Consider the following 24,162-nt stretch of genomic DNA (forward strand, 5'->3'; position numbering starts at 1 on the left):
GTATTTACAATTTTTATTTTAAGAAATAAAATAGGATTTTTTAAACCTTTTTTGACAGAGTCTAAGTTTGTTGACGATATTGTATTATACAAGCATAGGAAATTGTTTGGGTTTAATTTATATGTATTGTTGCTTAAATCTTTTATACCAATGATACCTTGTGTATATGGTGTGAATTGTCATAAAGTAAGGCAAGCAGTTGGTAAGTCCAACCCAACTAACAATCAACAGGCTTCTGATAAATCTGCAATAATTAATCAAACAAGTGTGTTAGTAATAATCCAACCTTTAATAATGGATCCAATCACTCAGAATATTGTTGTAAAGAAAAAGGTAAGAGTAGAAGCACTGTACCCTATTACATGCAGATTACCACCACCATATTTGGAATTGCCAGATTTGAAAGAAAAATGTGTTAAACATTTTGTAGGTCCACCTTATATTGCTAAAATGTTTAATTTTGATTTAATTAAACAGTTTCAAGAATGGCACTCTGCTGTAGGCTTGTATACGCAGAACAATGTTGATGTATATAAAAAAATTGTGGTTTTTTCCAAGCTGAAAGTGCACAGGTATAAAATAATAACTGGACTGTTTTTATTATATCCATCACCCCCTAGAAGCTTTAGTATTAACATGCTAGGTAAAAAACGAACAAAAAAAGTTTTGGCTGTCAAAAAAATTGCACTAATTAGTTTTTATACACTTCCTCACATCAAATTATTTAGTGAAATAGTTCCCCGCTTATCACATACACTTAAGAAAGATTTTTATAACGTAATGAAAGTACATTATATTATTTTAAATCCAGTTTCACATTTGTATTATAAACACATTATAAAAAAAATAATTGGTACAGTAGTTATACTATACAAAAAAATAGGACTACATAAACAAACTCACTTTGTAATGGTAATACCACCTTTAGTTTCAATAATAAAAAAAAATCAAAATCACAATAAGCTTGCTAAAAGTTTTTATACTTCCTTTTTTCCTCCATTTCATTCTCAGCTAATCTACCCTTTATTAAAATTGCATCAACAACATAATCAGAACAAAATACTTTCCACATCTATAAATACCAAAACCTTACCACATTTTATGTTAGTTCCCTTCCTACAAATAGCCCCATTTTCTAAATTAATCCAAAAACAAAATAAAAAATCTTTTCTTGCATTTAAATCAGCAATATTAGTTCCTTCGTTACAAACAATGTCAATATTGCAACCAATTCAACATCACAAACAAAATTTAATAAATGCAATTAAATTTATTCCTGGTACATTTAAAACAACAAACCTAATTCCTTTGATACAAATTATTTCACAATTTATATCAATTCAAAAGTTGCAACCTATAAGTTTTTTTGATAATAATTTAACTTTAGCGGCAGTTCCACTTATACCAGGAATCCAACTTTTAAAGCACGATCAACAGCACAGAAAGATATTATTGCATGCTACTAACTTTTATTCTTTATTGCCAATTCTCTTACCTCAAACAAAACCGTACAAAAAATTTAAGCAAAATACAATGCTTGCTACACATTTTAACATAAGAAATCCTTTGATGCCAATGCTATTACTACAAACAATAGCATTAATAAAACCAAATCGAAAAAAAGTATTACCACCAAGTTATAATGCTTTAATGTCATTAATAATATTACCATTACGACAAATAACATCATTGTTAGAACACCCTCAGAACAAAAACCAAAAATTATTTTTACCAATTGGCTTCAATCCTGTCATTAATAAATCAATAATGCTATTACCATTACCAATGAAAATACAATTTTTACAACCAATATTTTTCACAAAAATTAATACTGTTTCTTCAGTATCTTTAATTTCAGTTCCATTTATAAAGACATTCTTAATATTAAAATTACATATGAAAACAACTCAAAAATTTAAATTTTCTACAAATAGGAATGTAGTTGCTTCTAATGGATTCGTGATTCCACCCTTATACATACAAACAGTTTCAATAGTAAAACATCTTAAAAAATCTTATCAAAAATCAATGCCTGCTTTAGTACCAACAACACTATTAGTAAAACAAATTCAAAGTGAAATCCAAAATTTATTACAACCTACAAATCTTAACGTTGATGATTTTAAATCTTTAGTACCAATTCCATTACTACCAACAGCACCATTGCTAATACTGCCTAGAAAATCTAACACAAAATCTAACCTTGTTGTTAAGTTTAACACTGACACTTTTAAATCATTAATTTTGGTTCCAATGCTACAAACAACACCTAAATTAATTCTGCCCCAAAAACTTGTATTTTTTACAGGTTTTAATGATAAATTTATTTTGAATATGATTGGAGTTCAATTACTACAAGTTATGCATTTAATAAAAGTAAATCAGTATACCAGCAAAAAACTAGTGCTTCCAAAAAAATTTATTTCTAAAACTTTAAAATATTTCACACCAGTTCCTATACTTCAAACAATTCTTTTACTACAACAAGTTCAACAACGTTATTTAAATTCAGTACAACCTAAAACATTTAATTCTATTACATTTATGTCTTTAATTTCAGTTCAACCACTACAAACATTACCAATACTGAAACAACCTCGACAACTAAACCAAATATTAATTCTACCTACGAAGAATAACATTAAAAACTTTAAATCTTTGATACCAGTTCCATTAGTACCATCAACACCAGTAGTTAAACATCTTCAAAAACCAAACTTAAAATCAATACTACACACAAATTTGATTACTGATACTTTTAAACCTTTAATTTTATTTTCATTAATACAATCAACACCTGAATTAATACTGCTTCGAAAACCTATGCTTTCTGTAAGATCTAATAAAAGCACTTTTATATCATTAATTTCTTTCCCATTACTACATGCCATCCACTTACCAAAACGTTATCAGAAACCCAGCCAAAAATCATTAATTTCTCCAAGTTTATATGTTAATCCTTTAATATCTTTAATGCCAGTTTTAATAATTCAAACAACACCATTGTTAGTTCACTATGTGAAACCTAACCAAAAATCACAATTACAAACTATTTTCGATACAGTTATTTATAATTCATTAGTACCATTACCACCAGCAACATCTTTAGTAAAACAACCTTTGAAATTTAATCAAATATCAATATTACCCAATTTTCATTCTGTTATTTTAAAATCTTTAATTCCAGTTCCATTACTAAAAACATTCCTATCATTAAAATTACATCTTTACACAATGCAAAAATTAGAAAGTTTTACAAGTTTAAAAGTTGATACTTTTAAACGGTTGTTGCCTCCATCTTTATTAATTCAAACAGTTCCAAGGGTAAAACATCTTAAAAAACCTTATAAAAAGTCAATGCTTCTTACCAGTTTTACTAATACTTTTGAATCAACGATACAACTTCCATTAGTACCAACAATACTATTAGTAAAACAAATTCGAAATGAAATTCAAAATTTATTACAACCTACAAATCTTAACATTGATGATTTCAAATCTTTGATACCAATTCCATTACTACCAACAGCACCATTGCTAATACTGCCTAGAAAATCTAACACAAAATCTAACCTTGTTGTTAAGTTTAACACTGACACTTTTAAATCATCAATTTTGGTTCCAATGCTACAAACAACACCTAAATTAATTCTGCCCCAAAAACTTGTACTTTTTACAGGTTTTAATGATGAATCTATTTTGAGTATGATTGGAGTTCCATTACCGCAAATTATGCATTTAATGAAAGTAAATCAGTATACCAGCAAAAATGTAGTGCTTTCTAAAACTTTTATTTCTAAAACTTTAAAATATTTCACACCAGTTCCTATACTTCAAACAATTCCTTTACTACAACAAGTTCAACAACGTTATTTAAATTCAGTACAACCTAAAACATTTAATTCTATTACATTTATGTCTTTAATTTCAGTTCAACCACTACAAACATTACCAATACTGAAACAACCTCGACAACTAAACCAAATATTAATTCTACCTACGAATACTAACATTAAAAACTTCAAATCTTTGATACCAGTTCCATTAGTACCATCAACACCAGTAGTTAAACATCTTCAAAAACCAAACTTAAAATCAATACTACACACAAGTTTGATTACTGATACTTTTAAACCTTTAATTTTATTTTCATTAATACAATCAACACCTGAATTAATACTGATTCGAAAACCTATGGTTTCTGTAAGATCTAATAAAAGCACTTTTATATCATTAATTTCTTTCCCATTACTACATGCCATCCACTTACCAAAACGTTATCAGAAACCCAGCCAAAAATCATTAATTTCTCCAAGTTTATATGTTAATCCTTTAATATCTTTAATGCCAGTTTCATTAATTCAAACAACACCATTGTTAGTTCACTATGTGAAACCTAACCAAAAATCACAATTACAAACTATTTTCGATACAATTATTTATAATTCATTAGTACCATTACTACCAGCAACATCTTTAGTAAAACAACCTTTAAAATCTAATCAAATATCAATATTACCCAATTTTCATTCTGTTACTTTAAAATCTTTAATTCCAGTTCCATTACTAAAAACATTCCTATCATTAAAATTACATCTTTACACAATGCAAAAATTAGAAAGTTTTACAGGTTTGAAAGTTGATCCTTTTAAACGGTTGTTGCTTCCATCTTTATTAATTCAAACAGTTCCAATAGTAAAATATCTTAAAAACCCTTATAAAAAGTCAATGCTTCTTACCAGTTTTACTAATACTTTTGAATCAACGATACAACTTCCATTAGTACCAACAACACTATTAGTAAAACAAATTCGAAATGAAATTCAAAATTTATTACAACCTACAAATCTTATCATTGATGATTTTAAATCTTTGATACCAATTCCATTACTACCAACAGCACCATTGCTAATACTGCCTAGAAAATCTAACACAAAATCTAACTTTGTTAAGTTTAACAACGACACTTTTAAATCATTAATTTTGGTTCCAATGCTACAAACAACACCTAAATTAATTCTGCCCCAAAAACTTGTACTTTTTACAGGTTTTAATGATGAATCTATTTTGAATATGATTGGAGATCCATTACTGCAAATTATGCATTTAATGAAAGTAAATCAGTATACCAGCAAAAATGTACTGCTTTCTAAAACTTTTATTTCTAAAACTTTAAAATATTTCACACCAGTTCCTATACTTCAAACAATTCCTTTACTACAACAAGTTCAACAACGTTATTTAAATTCAGTACAACCTAAAACATTTAATTCTATTACATTTATGTCTTTAATTTCAGTTCAACCACTACAAACATTACCAATACTGAAACAACCTCGACAACTAAACCAAATATTAATTCTACCTACGAATAATAACATTAAAAACTTCAAATCTTTGATACCAGTTCCATTAGTACCATCAACACCAGTAGTTAAACATCTTCAAAAACCAAACTTAAAATCAATACTACACACAAGTTTGATTACTGATACTTTTAAACCTTTAATTTTATTTTCATTAATACAATCAACACCTGAATTAATACTGCTTCGAAAACCTATGCTTTCTGTAAGATCTAATAAAAGCACTTTTATATCATTAATTTCTTTCCCATTACTACATGCTATCCACTTACCAAAACGTTATCAGAAACCCAGCCAAAAATCATTAATTTCTCCAAGATTATATGTTAATCCTTTAATATCTTTAATGCCAGTTTTATTAATTCAAACAACACCATTGTTAGTTCACTTTGTGAAACCTAACCAAAAATCACAATTACAAACTATTTTCGATACAGTTATTTATAATTCATTAGTACCATTACCACCAGCAACATCTTTAGTAAAACAGCCTTTGAAATCTAATCAAATATCAATATTACCCAATTTTCATTCTGTTACTTTAAAATCTTTAATTCCAGTTCCATTACTAAAAACATTCCTATCATTAAAATTACATCTTTACACAATGCAAAAATTAGAAAGTTTTACAAGTTTGAAAGTTGATCCTTTTAAACGGTTGTTGCTTCCATCTTTATTAATTCAAACAGTTCCAATAGTAAAATATCTTAAAAAATCTTATAAAAAGTCAATGCTTCTTACCAGTTTTACTAATACTTTTGAATCAATGATACAACTTCCATTAGTACCAACAACACTATTAGTAAAACAAATTCGAAATGAAATTCAAAATTTATTACAACCTACAAATCTTAACATTGATGATTTTAAATCTTTAATACCAATTCCATTACTACCAACAGCACCATTGCTAATACTGCCTAGAAAATCTAACACAAAATCTAACTTTGTTAAGTTTAACACTGACACTTTTAAATCATTAATTTTGGTTCCAATGCTACAAACAACACCTAAATTAATTCTGCCCCAAAAACTTGTACTTTTTACAGGTTTTAATGATGAATCTATTTTGAATATGATTGGAGTTCCATTACTGCAAATTATGCATTTAATGAAAGTAAATCAGTATACCAGCAAAAATGTACTGCTTTTTAAAACTTTTATTTCTAAAACTTTAAAATATTTCACACCAGTTCCTATACTTCAAACAATTCCTTTACTACAACAAGTTCAACAACGTTATTTAAATTCAGTACAACCTAAAACATTTAATTCTTTTACATTTATGTCTTTAATTTCAGTTCAACCACTACAAACATTACCAATACTGAAACAACCTCGACAACTAAACCAAATATTAATTCTACCTATGAATAATAACATTAAAAACTTCAAATCTTTGATACCAGTTCCATTAATACCATCAACACCTGTAGTTAAACATCTTCAAAAACCAAACTTAAAATCAATACTACACACAAGTTTGATTACTGATACTTTTAAACCTTTAATTTTATTTTCATTAATACAATCAACACCTGAATTAATACTGCTTCGAAAACCTATGCTTTCTGTAAGATCTAATAAAAGCACTTTTATATCATTAATTTCTTTCCCATTACTACATGCTATCCACTTACCAAAACGTTATCAGAAACCCAGCCAAAAATCATTAATTTCTCCAAGATTATATGTTAATCCTTTAATATCTTTAATGCCAGTTTTATTAATTCAAACAACACCATTGTTAGTTCACTTTGTGAAACCTAACCAAAAATCACAATTACAAACTATTTTCGATACAGTTATTTATAATTCATTAGTACCATTACCACCAGCAACATCTTTAGTAAAACAGCCTTTGAAATCTAATCAAATATCAATATTACCCAATTTTCATTCTGTTACTTTAAAATCTTTAATTCCAGTTCCATTACTAAAAACATTCCTATCATTAAAATTACATCTTTACACAATGCAAAAATTAGAAAGTTTTACAAGTTTGAAAGTTGATCCTTTTAAACGGTTGTTGCTTCCATCTTTATTAATTCAAACAGTTCCAATAGTAAAATATCTTAAAAAATCTTATAAAAAGTCAATGCTTCTTACCAGTTTTACTAATACTTTTGAATCAATGATACAACTTCCATTAGTACCAACAACACTATTAGTAAAACAAATTCGAAATGAAATTCAAAATTTATTACAACCTACAAATCTTAACATTGATGATTTTAAATCTTTAATACCAATTCCATTACTACCAACAGCACCATTGCTAATACTGCCTAGAAAATCTAACACAAAATCTAACTTTGTTAAGTTTAACACTGACACTTTTAAATCATTAATTTTGGTTCCAATGCTACAAACAACACCTAAATTAATTCTGCCCCAAAAACTTGTACTTTTTACAGGTTTTAATGATGAATCTATTTTGAATATGATTGGAGTTCCATTACTGCAAATTATGCATTTAATGAAAGTAAATCAGTATACCAGCAAAAATGTACTGCTTTTTAAAACTTTTATTTCTAAAACTTTAAAATATTTCACACCAGTTCCTATACTTCAAACAATTCCTTTACTACAACAAGTTCAACAACGTTATTTAAATTCAGTACAACCTAAAACATTTAATTCTTTTACATTTATGTCTTTAATTTCAGTTCAACCACTACAAACATTACCAATACTGAAACAACCTCGACAACTAAACCAAATATTAATTCTACCTATGAATAATAACATTAAAAACTTCAAATCTTTGATACCAGTTCCATTAATACCATCAACACCTGTAGTTAAACATCTTCAAAAACCAAACTTAAAATCAATACTACACACAAGTTTGATTACTAATACTTTTAAACCTTTAATTTTATTTTCATCAATACAATCAACACCTGAATTAATACTGCTTCGAAAACCTATGCTTTCTGTAAGATCTAATAAAAGCACTTTTATATCATTAATTTCTTTCCCATTACTACATGCCATCCACTTACCAAAACGTTATCAGAAACCCAGCCAAAAATCAATAATTTCTTCAAATTTATATGTTAATCCTTTAATATCTTTAATGCCAGTTTCATTAATTCAAACAACACCATTGTTAGTTCACTATGTGAAACCTAACCAAAAATCACAATTACAAACTATGTTCGATACAGTTATTTATAATTCATTAGTACCATTACCACCAGCAACATCTTTAGTAAAACAACCTTTGAAATCTAATCAAATATCAATATTACCCAATTTTCATTCTGTTACTTTAAAATCTTTAATTCCAGTTCCATTACTAAAAACATTCCTATCATTAAAATTACATCTTTACACAATGCAAAAATTAGAAAGTTTTACAAGTTTGAAAGTTGATCCTTTTAAACGGTTGTTGCTTCCATCTTTATTAATTCAAACAGTTCCAATAGTAAAATATCTTAAAAAATCTTATAAAAAGTCAATGCTTCTTACCAGTTTTACTAATACTTTTGAATCAATGATACAACTTCCATTAGTACCAACAACACTATTAGTAAAACAAATTCGAAATGAAATTCAAAATTTATTACAACCTACAAATCTTAACATTGATGATTTTAAATCTTTAATACCAATTCCATTACTACCAACAGCACCATTGCTAATACTGCCTAGAAAATCTAACACAAAATCTAACCTTGTTGTTAAGTTTAACACTGACACTTTTAAATCATTAATTTTGGTTCCAATGCTACAAACAACACCTAAATTAATTCTGCCCCAAAAACTTGTACTTTTTACAGGTTTTAATGATGAATCTATTTTGAATATGATTGGAGTTCCATTACTGCAAATTATGCATTTAATGAAAGTAAATCAGTATACCAGCAAAAATGTACTGCTTTTTAAAACTTTTATTTCTAAAACTTTAAAATATTTCACACCAGTTCCTATACTTCAAACAATTCCTTTACTACAACAAGTTCAACAACGTTATTTAAATTCAGTACAACCTAAAACATTTAATTCTTTTACATTTATGTCTTTAATTTCAGTTCAACCACTACAAACATTACCAATACTGAAACAACCTCGACAACTAAACCAAATATTAATTCTACCTATGAATAATAACATTAAAAACTTCAAATCTTTGATACCAGTTCCATTAATACCATCAACACCTGTAGTTAAACATCTTCAAAAACCAAACTTAAAATCAATACTACACACAAGTTTGATTACTAATACTTTTAAACCTTTAATTTTATTTTCATCAATACAATCAACACCTGAATTAATACTGCTTCGAAAACCTATGCTTTCTGTAAGATCTAATAAAAGCACTTTTATATCATTAATTTCTTTCCCATTACTACATGCCATCCACTTACCAAAACGTTATCAGAAACCCAGCCAAAAATCAATAATTTCTTCAAATTTATATGTTAATCCTTTAATATCTTTAATGCGAGTTTCATTAATTCAAACAACACCATTGTTAGTTCACTTTGTGAAACCTAACCAAAAATCACAATTACAAACTATTTTCGATACAGTTATTTATAATTCATTAGTACCATTACCACCAGCAACATCTTTAGTAAAACAACCTTTGAAATCTAATCAAATATCAATATTACCCAATTTTCATTCTGTTACTTTAAAGTCTTTGTTTCCAGTTCCATTACTAAAAACATTCCTATCATTAAAATTACATCTTTACACAATGCAAAAATTAGAAAGTTTTACACGTTTGAAAGTTGATACTTTTAAACAGTTGTTGCTTCCATCTTTATTAATTCAAACAGTTCCAATAGTAAAATATCTTAAAAAACCTTATAAAAAGTCAATGCTTCTTACCAGTTTTACTAATACTTTTGAATCAACGATACAACTTCCATTAGTACCAACAACACTATTAGTAAAACAAATTCGAAATGAAATTCAAAATTTATTACAACCTACAAATCTTATCATTGATAATTTTAAATCTTTAATACCAATTCCATTACTACCAACAGCACCATTGCTAATACTGCCTAGAAAATCTAACACAAAATCTAACTTTGTTAAGTTTAACACTGACACTTTTAAATCATTAATTTTGGTTCCAATGCTACAAACAACACCTAAATTAATTCTGCCCCAAAAACTTGTACTTTTTACAGGTTTTAATGATGAATCTATTTTGAATATGATTGGAGTTCCATTACTCCGAATTATGCATTTAATGAAAGTAAATCAGTATACCAGCAAAAATGTACTGCTTTTTAAAACTTTTATTTCTAAAACTTTAAAATATTTCACACCAGTTCCTATACTTCAAACAATTCCTTTACTACAACAAGTTCAACAACGTTATTTAAATTCAGTACAACCTAAAACATTTAATTCTATTACATTTATGTCTTTAATTTTAGTTCAACCACTACAAACATTACCAATACTGAAACAACCTCGGCAACTAAACCAAAAATTAATTCTACCTACGAATAATAACATTAAAAACTTCAAATCTTTGATACCAGTCCCATTAGTACCATCAACACCAGTAGTTAAACATCTTCAAAAACCAAACTTAAAATCAATACTACCCACAAGTTTGATTACTGATACTTTTAAACCTTTGATTTTATTTTCATTAATACAATCAACACCTGAATTAATACTGCTTCGAAAACCTATGCTTTCTGTAAGATCTAATAAAAGCACTTTTATATCATTAATTTCTTTCCCATTACTACATGCCATCCACTTACCTAAACGTTATCAGAAACCCAGCCAAAAATCATTAATTTCTTCAAGTTTATATGTTAATCCTTTAATGCCAGTTTCATTAATTCAAACAACACCATTGTTAGTTCACTATGTGAAACCTAACCAAAAATCACAATTACAAACTAATTTCGATACAGTTGTTTATAATTCATTAGTACCATTACCACCAGCCACATCTTTAGTAAAACAACCTTTGAAATCTAATCAAATATCAATATTACCCAATTTTTATTCTGTTACTTTAAAATCTTTAATTCCAGTTCCATTACTAAAAACATTCCTATCATTAAAATTACATCTTTACACAATGCCAAAATTAGAAAGTTTTACAAGTTTGAAAGTTGATCCTTTTAAACGGTTGTTGCTTCCATCTTTATTAATTCAAACAGTTCCAATAGTAAAATATCTTAAAAAACCTTATAAAAAGTCAATGCTTCTTACCAGTTTTACTAATACTTTTGAATCAACGATACAACTTCCATTAGTACCAACAACACTATTAGTAAAACAAATTCGAAATGAAATTCAAAATTTATTACAACCTACAAATCTTAACATTGATGATTTTAATTCTTTAATACCAATTCCATTACTACCAACAGCACCATTGCTAATACTGCCTAGAAAATCTAACACAAAATCTAACCTTGTTGTTAAGTTTAACACTGACACTTTTAAATCATTAATTTTATTTCCAATGCTACAAACAACACCTAAAATAATTCTTCCCCAAAAACTTGTACTTTTTACAGGTTTTAATGATGAATCTGTTTTGAATATGATTGGAGTTCCATTACTCCGAATTATGGATTTAATGAAAGTAAATCAGTATACCAGCAAAAATGTACTGCTTTCTAAAACTTTTATTTCTAAACCTTTAAAATATTTCACACCAGTTCCTATACTTCAAACAATTCCTTTACTACGCCAAGTTCAACAACGTTATTTAAATTCAGTACAACCTAAAACATTTAATTCTATTACATTTATGTCTTTAATTTCAGTTCAACCACTACAAACATTACCAATACTGAAACAACCTCGACAACTAAACCAAATATTAATTCTACCTACGAATAATAACATTAAAAACTTTAAATCTTTGATACCAGTTCCATTAATACCATCAACACCAGTAGTTAAACATCTTCAAAAACCAAACTTAAAATCAATACTACACACAAGTTTAATTACTGATACTTTTAAACCTTTAATTTTATTTTCATTAATACAATCAACACCTGAATTAATACTGCTTCGAAAACCTATGCTTTCTGTAAGATCTAATAAAAGCACTTTTATATCATTAATTTCTTTCCCATTACTACATGCCATCCACTTACCAAAAAGTTATCAGAAACCCAGCCAAAAATCATTAATTTCTCCAAGTTTATATGTTAATCCTTTAATATCTTTAATGCCAGTTTCATTAATTCAAACAACACCATTGTTAGTTCACTATGTGAAACCTAACCAAAAATCGCAATTACAAACTATTTTTGGTACAGTTATTTATAATTCATTAGTACCATTACCACCAGCAACATTCTTAGTAAAACAACCTTTGAAATCTAATCAAATATCAATATTACCCAATTTTCATTCTGTTACTTTAAAGTCTTTGTTTCCTGTTCCATTACTAAAAACATTCCTATCATTAAAATTACATCTTTACACAATGCAAAAATTAGAAAGTTTTACACGTTTGAAAGTTGATACTTTTAAACAGTTGTTGCTTCCATCTTTATTAATTCAAACAGTTCCAATAGTAAAATATCTTAAAAAACCTTATAAAAAGTCAATGCTTCTTACCAGTTTTACTAATACTTTTGAATCAACGATACAACTTCCATTAGTACCAACAACACTATTAGTAAAACAAATTCGAAATGAAATTCAAAATTTATTACAACCTACAAATCTTATCATTGATAATTTTAAATCTTTAATACCAATTCCATTACTACCAACAGCACCATTGCTAATACTGCCTAAAAAATCTAACACAAAATCTAACCTTGTTGTTAAGTTTAACACTGACACTTTTAAATCATTAATTTTGGCTCCAATGCTACAAACAACACCTAAATTAATTCTGCCCCTAAAACTTGTACTTTTTACAGGTTTTAATGATGAATCTATTTTGAATATGATTGGAGTTCCATTACCGCAAATTATGCATTTAATGAAAGTAAATCAGTATACCAGCAAAAATGTAGTACTTTCTAAAACTTTTATTTCTAAAACTTTAAAATATTTCACACCAGTTCCTATACTTCAAACAATTCCTTTACTACAACAAGTTCAACAACGTTATTTAAATTCAGTACAACCTAAAACATTTAATTCTATTACATTTATGTCTTTAATTTTAGTTCAACCACTACAAACATTACCAATACTGAAACAACCTCGACAACTAAACCAAATATTAATTCTACCTACGAATAATAACATTAAAAACTTCAAATCTTTGATACCAGTTCCATTAGTACCATCAACACCAGTAGTTAAACATCTTCAAAAACCAAACTTAAAATCAATATTACACACAAGTTTGATTACTGATACTTTTAAACCTTTAATTTTATTTTCATTAATACAATCAACACCTGAATTAATACTGCTTCGAAAACCTATGGTTTCTGTAAGATCTAATAAAAGCACTTTTATATCATTAATTTCTTTCCCATTACTACATGCCATCCACTTACCAAAACGTTATCAGAAACCCAGCCAAAAATCATTAATTTCTCCAAGTTTATATGTTAATCCTTTAATATCTTTAATGCCAGTTTCATTAATTCAAACAACACCATTGTTAGTTCACTATGTGAAACCTAACCAAAAATCACAATTACAAACTATTTTCGATACAGTTATTTATAATTCATTAGTACCATTACCACCAGCAACATCTTTAGTAAAACAACCTTTAAAATCTAATCAAATATCAATATTACCCAATTTTCATTCTGTTACTTTAAAATCTTTAATTCCAGTTCCATTACTAAAAACATTCCTATCATTAAAATTACATCTTTACACAATGCAAAAATTAGAAAGTTTTACAAGTTTGAAAGTTGATCCTTTTAAACGGTTGTTGCTTCCATCTTTATTAATTCAAACAGTTCCAATAGTAAAATATCTTAAAAAACCTTATAAAAAGTCAATGCTTCTTAACAGTTTTACTAATACTTTTGAATCAACGATACAACTTCCATTAGTACCAACAACACTATTAGTAAAACAAATTCGAAATGAAATTCAAAATTTATTACAACCTACAAATCTTATCATTGATAATTTTAAATCTTTAATACCAATTTCATTACTACCAACAGCACCATTGCTAATACTGCCTAAAAAATCTAACACAAAATCTAACCTTGTTGTTAAGTTTAACACTGACACTTTTAAATCATTAATTTTGGCTCCAATGCTACAAACAACACCTAAATTAATTCTGCCCCTAAAACTTGTACTTTTTACAGGTTTTAATGATGAATCTATTTTGAATATGATTGGAGTTCCATTACCGCAAATTATGCATTTAATGAAAGTAAATCAGTATACCAGCAAAAATGTAGTGCTTTCTAAAACTTTTATTTCTAAAACTTTAAAATATTTCACACCAGTTCCTATACTTCAAACAATTCCTTTACTACAACAAGTTCAACAACGTTATTTAAATTCAGTACAACCTAAAACATTTAATTCTATTACATTTATGTCTTTAATTTTAGTTCAACCACTACAAACATTACCAATACTGAAACAACCTCGACAACTAAACCAAATATTAATTCTACCTACGAATAATAACATTAAAAACTTCAAATCTTTGATACCAGTTCCATTAGTACCATCAACACTAGTAGTTAAACATCTTCAAAAACCAAACTTAAAATCAATACTACACACAAGTTTGATTACTGATACTTTTAAACCTTTAATTTTATTTTCATTAATACAATCAACACCTGAATTAATACTGATTCGAAAACCTATGGTTTCTGTAAGATCTAATAAAAGCACTTTTATATCATTAATTTCTTTCCCATTACTACATGCCATCCACTTACCAAAACGTTATCAGAAACCCAGCCAAAAATCATTAATTTCTCCAAGTTTATATGTTAATCCTTTAATATCTTTAATGCCAGTTTCATTAATTCAAACAACACCATTGTTAGTTCACTATGTGAAACCTAACCAAAAATCACAATTACAAACTATTTTCGATACAGTTATTTATAATTCATTAGTACCATTACCACCAGCAACATCTTTAGTAAAACAACCTTTAAAATCTAATCAAATATCAATATTACCCAATTTTCATTCTGTTACTTTAAAATCTTTAATTCCAGTTCCATTACTAAAAACATTCCTATCATTAAAATTACATCTTTACACAATGCAAAAATTAGAAAGTTTTACAAGTTTGAAAGTTGATCCTTTTAAACGGTTGTTGCTTCCATCTTTATTAATTCAAACAGTTCCAATAGTAAAATATCTTAACAAACCTTATAAAAAGTCAATGCTTCTTACCAGTTTTACTAATACTTTTGAATCAACGATACAACTTCCATTAGTACCAACAACACTATTAGTAAAACAAATTCGAAATGAAATTCAAAATTTATTACAACCTACAAATCTTAACGTTGATGATTTTAAATCTTTAATACCAATTCCATTACTACCAACAGCACTATTGCTAATACTGCCTAGAAAATCTAACACAAAATCTAACTTTGTTAAGTTTAACAACGACTCTTTTAAATCATTAATTTTGGTTCCAATGCTACAAACAACACCTAAATTAATTCTGCCCCAAAAACTTGTACTTTTTACAGGTTTTAATGATGAATCTATTTTGAATATGATTGGAGTTCCATTACTGCAAATTATGCATTTAATGAAAGTAAATCAGTATACCAGCAAAAATGTACTGCTTTCTAAAACTTTTATTTCTAAAACTTTAAAATATTTCACACCAGTTCCTATACTTCAAACAATTTCTTTACTACAACAAGTTCAACGTTATTTAAATTCAGTACAACCTAAAACATTTAATTCTATTACATTTATGTCTTTAATTTCAGTTCAACCACTACAAACATTACCAATACCGAAACAACCTCGACAACTAAACCAAAAATTAATTCTACCTACGAATAATAACATTAAAAACTTCAAATCTTTGATACCAGTCCCATTAGTACCATCAACACCAGTAGTTAAACATCTTCAAAAACTAAACTTAAAATCAATACTACCCACAAGTTTGATTACTGATACTTTTAAACCTTTAATTTTATTTTCATTAATACAATCAACACCTGAATTAATACTGCTTCGAAAACCTATGCTTTCTGTAAGATCTAATAAAAGCACTTTTGTATCATTAATTTCTTTCCCATTACTACATGCCATCCACTTACCTAAACGTTATCAGAAACCCAGCCAAAAATCATTAATTTCTCCAAGTTTATATGTTAATCCTTTAATATCTTTAATGCCAGTTTCATTAATTCAAACAACACCATTGTTAGTTCACTATGTGAAACCTAACCAAAAATCACAATTACAAACTATTTTCGATACAATTATTTATAATTCATTAGTACCATTACCACCAGCAGCATCTTTAGTAAAACAACCTTTAAAATCTAATCAAATATCAATATTACCCAATTTTCATTCTGTTACTTTAAAATCTTTAATTCCAGTTCCATTACTAAAAACATTCCTATCATTGAAATTACATCTTTACACAATGCAAAAATTAGAAAGTTTTACAGGTTTGAAAGTTGATCCTTTTAAACGGTTGTTGCTTCCATCTTTATTAATTCAAACAGTTCCAATAGTAAAATATCTTAAAAAACCTTATAAAAAGTCAATGCTTCTTACCAGTTTTACTAATACTTTTGAATCAACGATACAACTTCCATTAGTACCAACAACACTATTAGTAAAACAAATTCGAAATGAAATTCAAAATTTATTACAACCTACAAATCTTATCATTGATAATTTTAAATCTTTAATACCAATTCCATTACTACCAACAGCACCATTGCTAATACTGCCTAAAAAATCTAACACAAAATCTAACCTTGTTGTTAAGTTTAACACTGACACTTTTAAATCATTAATTTTGGCTCCAATGCTACAAACAACACCTAAATTAATTCTGCCCCTAAAACTTGTACTTTTTACAGGTTTTAATGATGAATCTATTTTGAATATGATTGGAGTTCCATTACCGCAAATTATGCATTTAATGAAAGTAAATCAGTATACCAGCAAAAATGTAGTGCTTTCTAAAACTTTTATTTCTAAAACTTTAAAATATTTCACACCAGTTCCTATACTTCAAACAATTCCTTTACTACAACAAGTTCAACAACGTTATTTAAATTCAGTACAACCTAAAACATTTAATTCTATTACATTTATGTCTTTAATTTTAGTTCAACCACTACAAACATTACCAATACTGAAACAACCTCGACAACTAAACCAAATATTAATTCTACCTACGAATAATAACATTAAAAACTTCAAATCTTTGATACCAGTTCCATTAGTACCATCAACACCAGTAGTTAAACATCTTCAAAAACCAAACTTAAAATCAATACTACACACAAGTTTGATTACTGATACTTTTAAACCTTTAATTTTATTTTCATTAATACAATCAACACCTGAATTAATACTGATTCGAAAACCTATGGTTTCTGTAAGATCTAATAAAAGCACTTTTATATCATTAATTTCTTTCCCATTACTACATGCCATCCACTTACCAAAACGTTATCAGAAACCCAGCCAAAAATCATTAATTTCTCCAAGTTTATATGTTAATCCTTTAATATCTTTAATGCCAGTTTCATTAATTCAAACAACACCATTGTTAGTTCACTATGTGAAACCTAACCAAAAATCACAATTACAAACTATTTTCGATACAGTTATTTATAATTCATTAGTACCATTACCACCAGCAACATCTTTAGTAAAACAACCTTTAAAATCTAATCAAATATCAATATTACCCAATTTTCATTCTGTTACTTTAAAATCTTTAATTCCAGTTCCATTACTAAAAACATTCCTATCATTAAAATTACATCTTTACACAATGCAAAAATTAGAAAGTTTTACAAGTTTGAAAGTTGATCCTTTTAAACGGTTGTTGCTTCCATCTTTATTAATTCAAACAGTTCCAATAGTAAAATATCTTAACAAACCTTATAAAAAGTCAATGCTTCTTACCAGTTTTACTAATACTTTTGAATCAACGATACAACTTCCATTAGTACCAACAACACTATTAGTAAAACAAATTCGAAATAAAATTCAAAATTTATTACAACCTACAAATCTTAACGTTGATGATTTTAAATCTTTAATACCAATTCCATTACTACCAACAGCACTATTGCTAATACTGCCTAGAAAATCTAACACAAAATCTAACTTTGTTAAGTTTAACAACGACTCTTTTAAATCATTAATTTTGGTTCCAATGCTACAAACAACACCTAAATTAATTCTGCCCCAAAAACTTGTACTTTTTACAGGTTTTAATGATGAATCTATTTTGAATATGATTGGAGTTCCATTACTGCAAATTATGCATTTAATGAAAGTAAATCAGTATACCAGCAAAAATGTACTGCTTTCTAAAACTTTTATTTCTAAAACTTTAAAATATTTCACACCAGTTCCTATACTTCAAACAATTTCTTTACTACAACAAGTTCAACGTTATTTAAATTCAGTACAACCTAAAACATTTAATTCTATTACATTTATGTCTTTAATTTTAGTTCAACCACTACAAACATTACCAATACCGAAACAACCTCGACAACTAAACCAAAAATTAATTCTACCTACGAATAATAACATTAAAAACTTCAAATCTTTGATACCAGTCCCATTAGTACCATCAACACCAGTAGTTAAACATCTTCAAAAACTAAACTTAAAATCAATACTACCCACAAGTTTGATTACTGATACTTTTAAACCTTTAATTTTATTTTCATTAATACAATCAACACCTGAATTAATACTGCTTCGAAAACCTATGCTTTCTGTAAGATCTAATAAAAGCACTTTTGTATCATTAATTTCTTTCCCATTACTACATGCCATCCACTTACCTAAACGTTATCAGAAACCCAGCCAAAAATCATTAATTTCCCCAAGTTTATATGTTAATCCTTTAATATCTTTAATGCCAGTTTCATTAATTCAAACAACACCATTGTTAGTTCACTATGTGAAACCTAACCAAAAATCACAATTACAAACTATTTTCGATACAATTATTTATAATTCATTAGTACCATTACCACCAGCAGCATCTTTAGTAAAACAACCTTTAAAATCTAATCAAATATCAATATTACCCAATTTTCATTCTGTTACTTTAAAATCTTTAATTCCAGTTCCATTACTAAAAACATTCCTATCATTAAAATTACATCTTTACACAATGCAAAAATTAGAAAGTTTTACAGGTTTGAAAGTTGATCCTTTTAAACGGTTGTTGCTTCCATCTTTATTAATTCAAACAGTTCCAATAGTAAAATATCTTAAAAAACCTTATAAAAAGTCAATGCTTCTTACCAGTTTTACTAATACTTTTGAATCAACGATACAACTTCCATTAGTACCAACAACACTATTAGTAAAACAAATTCGAAATGAAATTCAAAATATATTACAACCTACAAATCTTATCATTAATGATTTTAAATCTTTGATACCAATTCCATTACTACCAACAGCACCATTGCTAATACTGCCTAGAAAATCTAACACAAAATCTAACTTTGTTAAGTTTAACACTGACACTTTTAAATCATTAATTTTGGTTCCAATGCTACAAACAACACCTAAATTAATTCTGCCCCAAAAACTTGTACTTTTTACAGGTTTTAATGATGAATCTATTTTGAATATGATTGGAGTTCCATTACTGCAAATTATGCATTTAATGAAAGTAAATCAGTATACCAGCAAAAATGTACTGCTTTCTAAAACTTTTATTTCTAAAACTTTAAAATATTTCACACCAGTTCCTATACTTCAAACAATTCCTTTACTACAACAAGTTCAACAACGTTATTTAAATTCAGTACAACCTAAAACATTTAATTCTATTACATTTATGTCTTTAATTTCAGTTCAACCACTACAAACATTACCAATACTGAAACAACCTCGACAACTAAACCAAAAATTAATTCTACCTATGAATAATAACATTAAAAACTTCAAATCTTTGATACCAGTCCCATTAGTACCATCAACACCAGTAGTTAAACATCTTCAAAAACCAAACTTAAAATCAATACTACCCACAAGTTTGGTTACTGATACTATTAAACCTTTAATTTTATTTTCATTGGTACAATCAACACCTGAAATAATACTGCCTCGAAAACCTATGCTTTCTGTAAGATCTAATAGAAACACTTTTATATCATTAATTTCTTTCCCATTACTACATGCCATCCACTTACCAAAACGTTATCAGAAACCCAGCCAAAAATCATTAATTTTTTTAAGTTTATATGTTAATCCTTCCATATCTTTAATGCCTGTTTCATTAATTCAAACAACACCATTGTTGGTTCACTATGTGAAACCTAACCAAAAATCACAATTACGAATGATTTTCGATACATTTATTTATAATTCATTAATACCATTACTACCAGCAACATCTTTAGTAAAAAAACCTTTGAAATCTAATCAAATATCAGTATTACCCAATTTTCATTCTGTTACTTTAAAATCTTTCATTCCAGTTCCGTTACTAAAAACATTCCTATCATTAAAATTACATCTTTACACAATGCAAAAATTAGAAAATTTTACAAGTTTGAAAGTTGATACTGTTAAACAGTTGTTGCTTCCATCTTTATTAATTCAAACAGTTCCAATAGTAAAACATCTTAAAAAACCTTATAAAAAGTCAATGCCAGCTTTTCTTACCAGTTTTAGTAATACTTTTGAATCAACGATACCACTTCTATTAGTACCAACAACTCAATTAGTAAAAGAAATTCGAAATGAAATTCAAAATTTATTACGCCGTACAAATCTTAACATTGGTAATTTAAATACTTTGAACTTAATAATGTTTATGGGATTACCAGCACCAATCCAAGTACAATACCAAAATCGAATTCGAAAATCATTGTTCTCTACTAGAGATGACACTCTGAAATTGAAGATGTTTTTGGGATTACGAACACCAATCAAAGTACAATACCAAAATCGAAATCAAAGATCATTGTCTTCTACTAGAGATGACACTCTGAACTTCATAATGTTTATGTCATTACCAGCACCAATCCAAGTACAACACAAAAATCGAATTCAGAGATCATTGTCTTCTACTAGTGATGACGCTATAAAATTAATAATGTTCATGTCTTTACCAACACCAATCCAAGTACAATACAAAAATCGAATTCGAAGAAGATTGTCTTCTACTAGTGACGACACTATAAAATTGGTGGTGTTCATGTCTTTACCAACACCAATCCGAGTACAATACCAAAAACGAAATCGAAGATCATTGTCTTCTACTATAAATGACACTATGAAATTGATGATATTCATGTCTTTACCAGCACCAATCCAAGTTCAACTCCAAAATCAAATTCGAAGATCATTGTCTTTTACTAGAATTAACACTCTGAACTTGATAATGTTTATATTATTACCAGGACCAATCCAAGTACAACACCAAAATCGAATTCGAAGATCAATGTCTTCTATTAGAAATAACTCTATGAAATTGATGATGTTCATGGGATTACCAGCACCAATCCAAGTACAACACCGAAATCGAAGATCAATGTCTTCTACTAGAAATGACACTATGAAATTGATGATGGTCATGGGATTACCAGCACCAATCCAAGTGCAATACCAAAATCGAATTCGAAGATCATTGTCTTCTTCCAGAAATGACACTATGAAATTGATGATGTTCATGCCTTTCCCAGCACCAATTCATGTACAACACAAGAATCGAATTCGAAGATCATTGGTTTTTTCTAGAGTTGACACTACAAAATTGATAATGTTCATGTCTTTACCAATACCAATCCAAGTACAATACCAAAAACGAAATCGAAGATCATTGTCTTCTACTATAAATGACACTATGAAATTGATGATGGTCATTGGATTACCAGCAATAATCCAAGTGCAATACCAAAATCGAATTCGAAGATCATTGTCTTCTACTAGAAATGACACTATGAAATTGATGATGGTCATGGAATTACCAGCACCAATCCAAGTGCAATACCAAAATCGAATTCAAAGATCAATGTCTTCTACAAGAGATAACACTCTGAACTTCATAATGTTTATGTCATTACCAGCACCAATCCAAGTACAACACAAAAATCGAATTCAGAGATCATTGTCTTCTACTAGTAATGACGCTATAAAATTAATAATGTTCATGTCTTTACCAACACCAATCCAAGTACAATACAAAAATCGAATTCGAAGAAGATTGTCTTCTACTAGTGACGACACTATAAAATTGGTGGTGTTCATGTCTTTACCAACACCAATCCGAGTACAATACCAAAAACGAAATCGAAGATCATTGTCTTCTACTATAAATGACACTATGAAATTGATGATGTTTATGTCTTTACCAGCACCAATCCAAGTTCAACTCCAAAATCAAATTCGAAGATCATTGTCTTTTACTAGAATTAACACTCTGAACTTGATAATGTTTATATTATTACCAGGACCAATCCAAGTACAACACCAAAATCGAATTCGAAGATCAATGTCTTCTATTATAAATGACTCTATGAAATTGATGATGTTCATGGGATTACCAGCACCAATCCAAGTACAACACCGAAATCGAAGATCAGTGTCTTCTACTAGAAATGACACTATGAAATTGATGATGGTCATGGGATTACCAGCACCAATCCAAGTGCAATACCAAAATCGAATTCGAAGATCATTGTCTTCTTCCAGAAATGACACTATGAAATTGATGATGTTCATGCCTTTCCCAGCACCAATTCATGTACAACACAAGAATCGAATTCGAAGATCATTGGTTTTTTCTAGAGTTGACACTACGAAATTGATAATGTTCATGTCTTTACCAATACCAATCCAAGTACAATACCAAAAACGAAATCGAAGATCATTGTCTTCTACTATAAATGACACTATGAAATTGATGATGGTCATTGGATTACCAGCAATAATCCAAGTGCAATACCAAAATCGAATTCGAAGATCATTGTCTTCTACTAGAAATGACACTATGAAATTGATGATGGTCATGGAATTACCAGCACCAATCCAAGTGCAATACCAAAATCGAATTCGAAGATCATTGTCTTCTACAAGAGATAACACTCTGAACTTGATAATGTTTATGTCTTTACCCGCACCAATCCAAGTGCAATACCAAAATCGAATTCGAAGATCATTGTCTTCTACTAGAAATGACACTATGAAATTGATGATGTTCATGGGATTACCAGCACCAATCCAAATACAGCACCGAAATCGAATTCGAAGATCATTGTCTTTTACTATAGATAACGCTCTAAACTTGATAATGTTTATATCATTACCAGCACCAATCCAAGTACAACACCAAAATCGAATTCGAAGATCAATGTCTTCTACTAGAAATGACACTATGAAATTTATGATGTTCATGGGATTACCAGCACCAATCCAAGTACAACACCAAAATCGAATTCGAAGATCAATGTCTTCTACTAGAAATGACACTATGAAATTGATGATGTTTATGGGATTACTAACACCAATCCAAGTACAATACCAAAATCGAATTCGAAGATCATTGTCTTCTACTAAAGATAACATTCTGAACGTGATGATGTTAATGGGATTACCAGCACCAATCCAAGTACAATACCAAAATCGAATTCGAAGATCATTGTCTTCTACTAGAGATAACACT

At 28.2% G+C, this 24,162-nt stretch overlaps 2 protein-coding genes across 5 annotated transcripts in view; both read left to right on the forward strand.

The window, feature by feature from the left end:
• Nucleotides 1-24,162, forward strand: part of LOC145743428 (uncharacterized) — an 86,729-nt gene that overhangs the window by 6,256 nt on the left and 56,311 nt on the right. The gene's annotated exons all lie outside the window — the stretch shown is intronic.
• On the forward strand, nucleotides 7-22,622 carry LOC145763669 (uncharacterized). The gene is made up of 2 exons (XM_082575172.1): nucleotides 7-21,884; nucleotides 22,568-22,622. Exons 1-2 carry the CDS (start codon nucleotides 151-153, stop codon nucleotides 22,620-22,622), a joined length of 21,789 nt encoding a protein of 7,262 aa, XP_082431298.1. The 5' UTR covers nucleotides 7-150.

This window comes from Corella eumyota, chromosome 1 (genome assembly GCF_963082875.1).
Source record: "Corella eumyota chromosome 1, kaCorEumy4.1, whole genome shotgun sequence".
NCBI lineage: Eukaryota > Metazoa > Chordata > Ascidiacea > Phlebobranchia > Corellidae > Corella > Corella eumyota.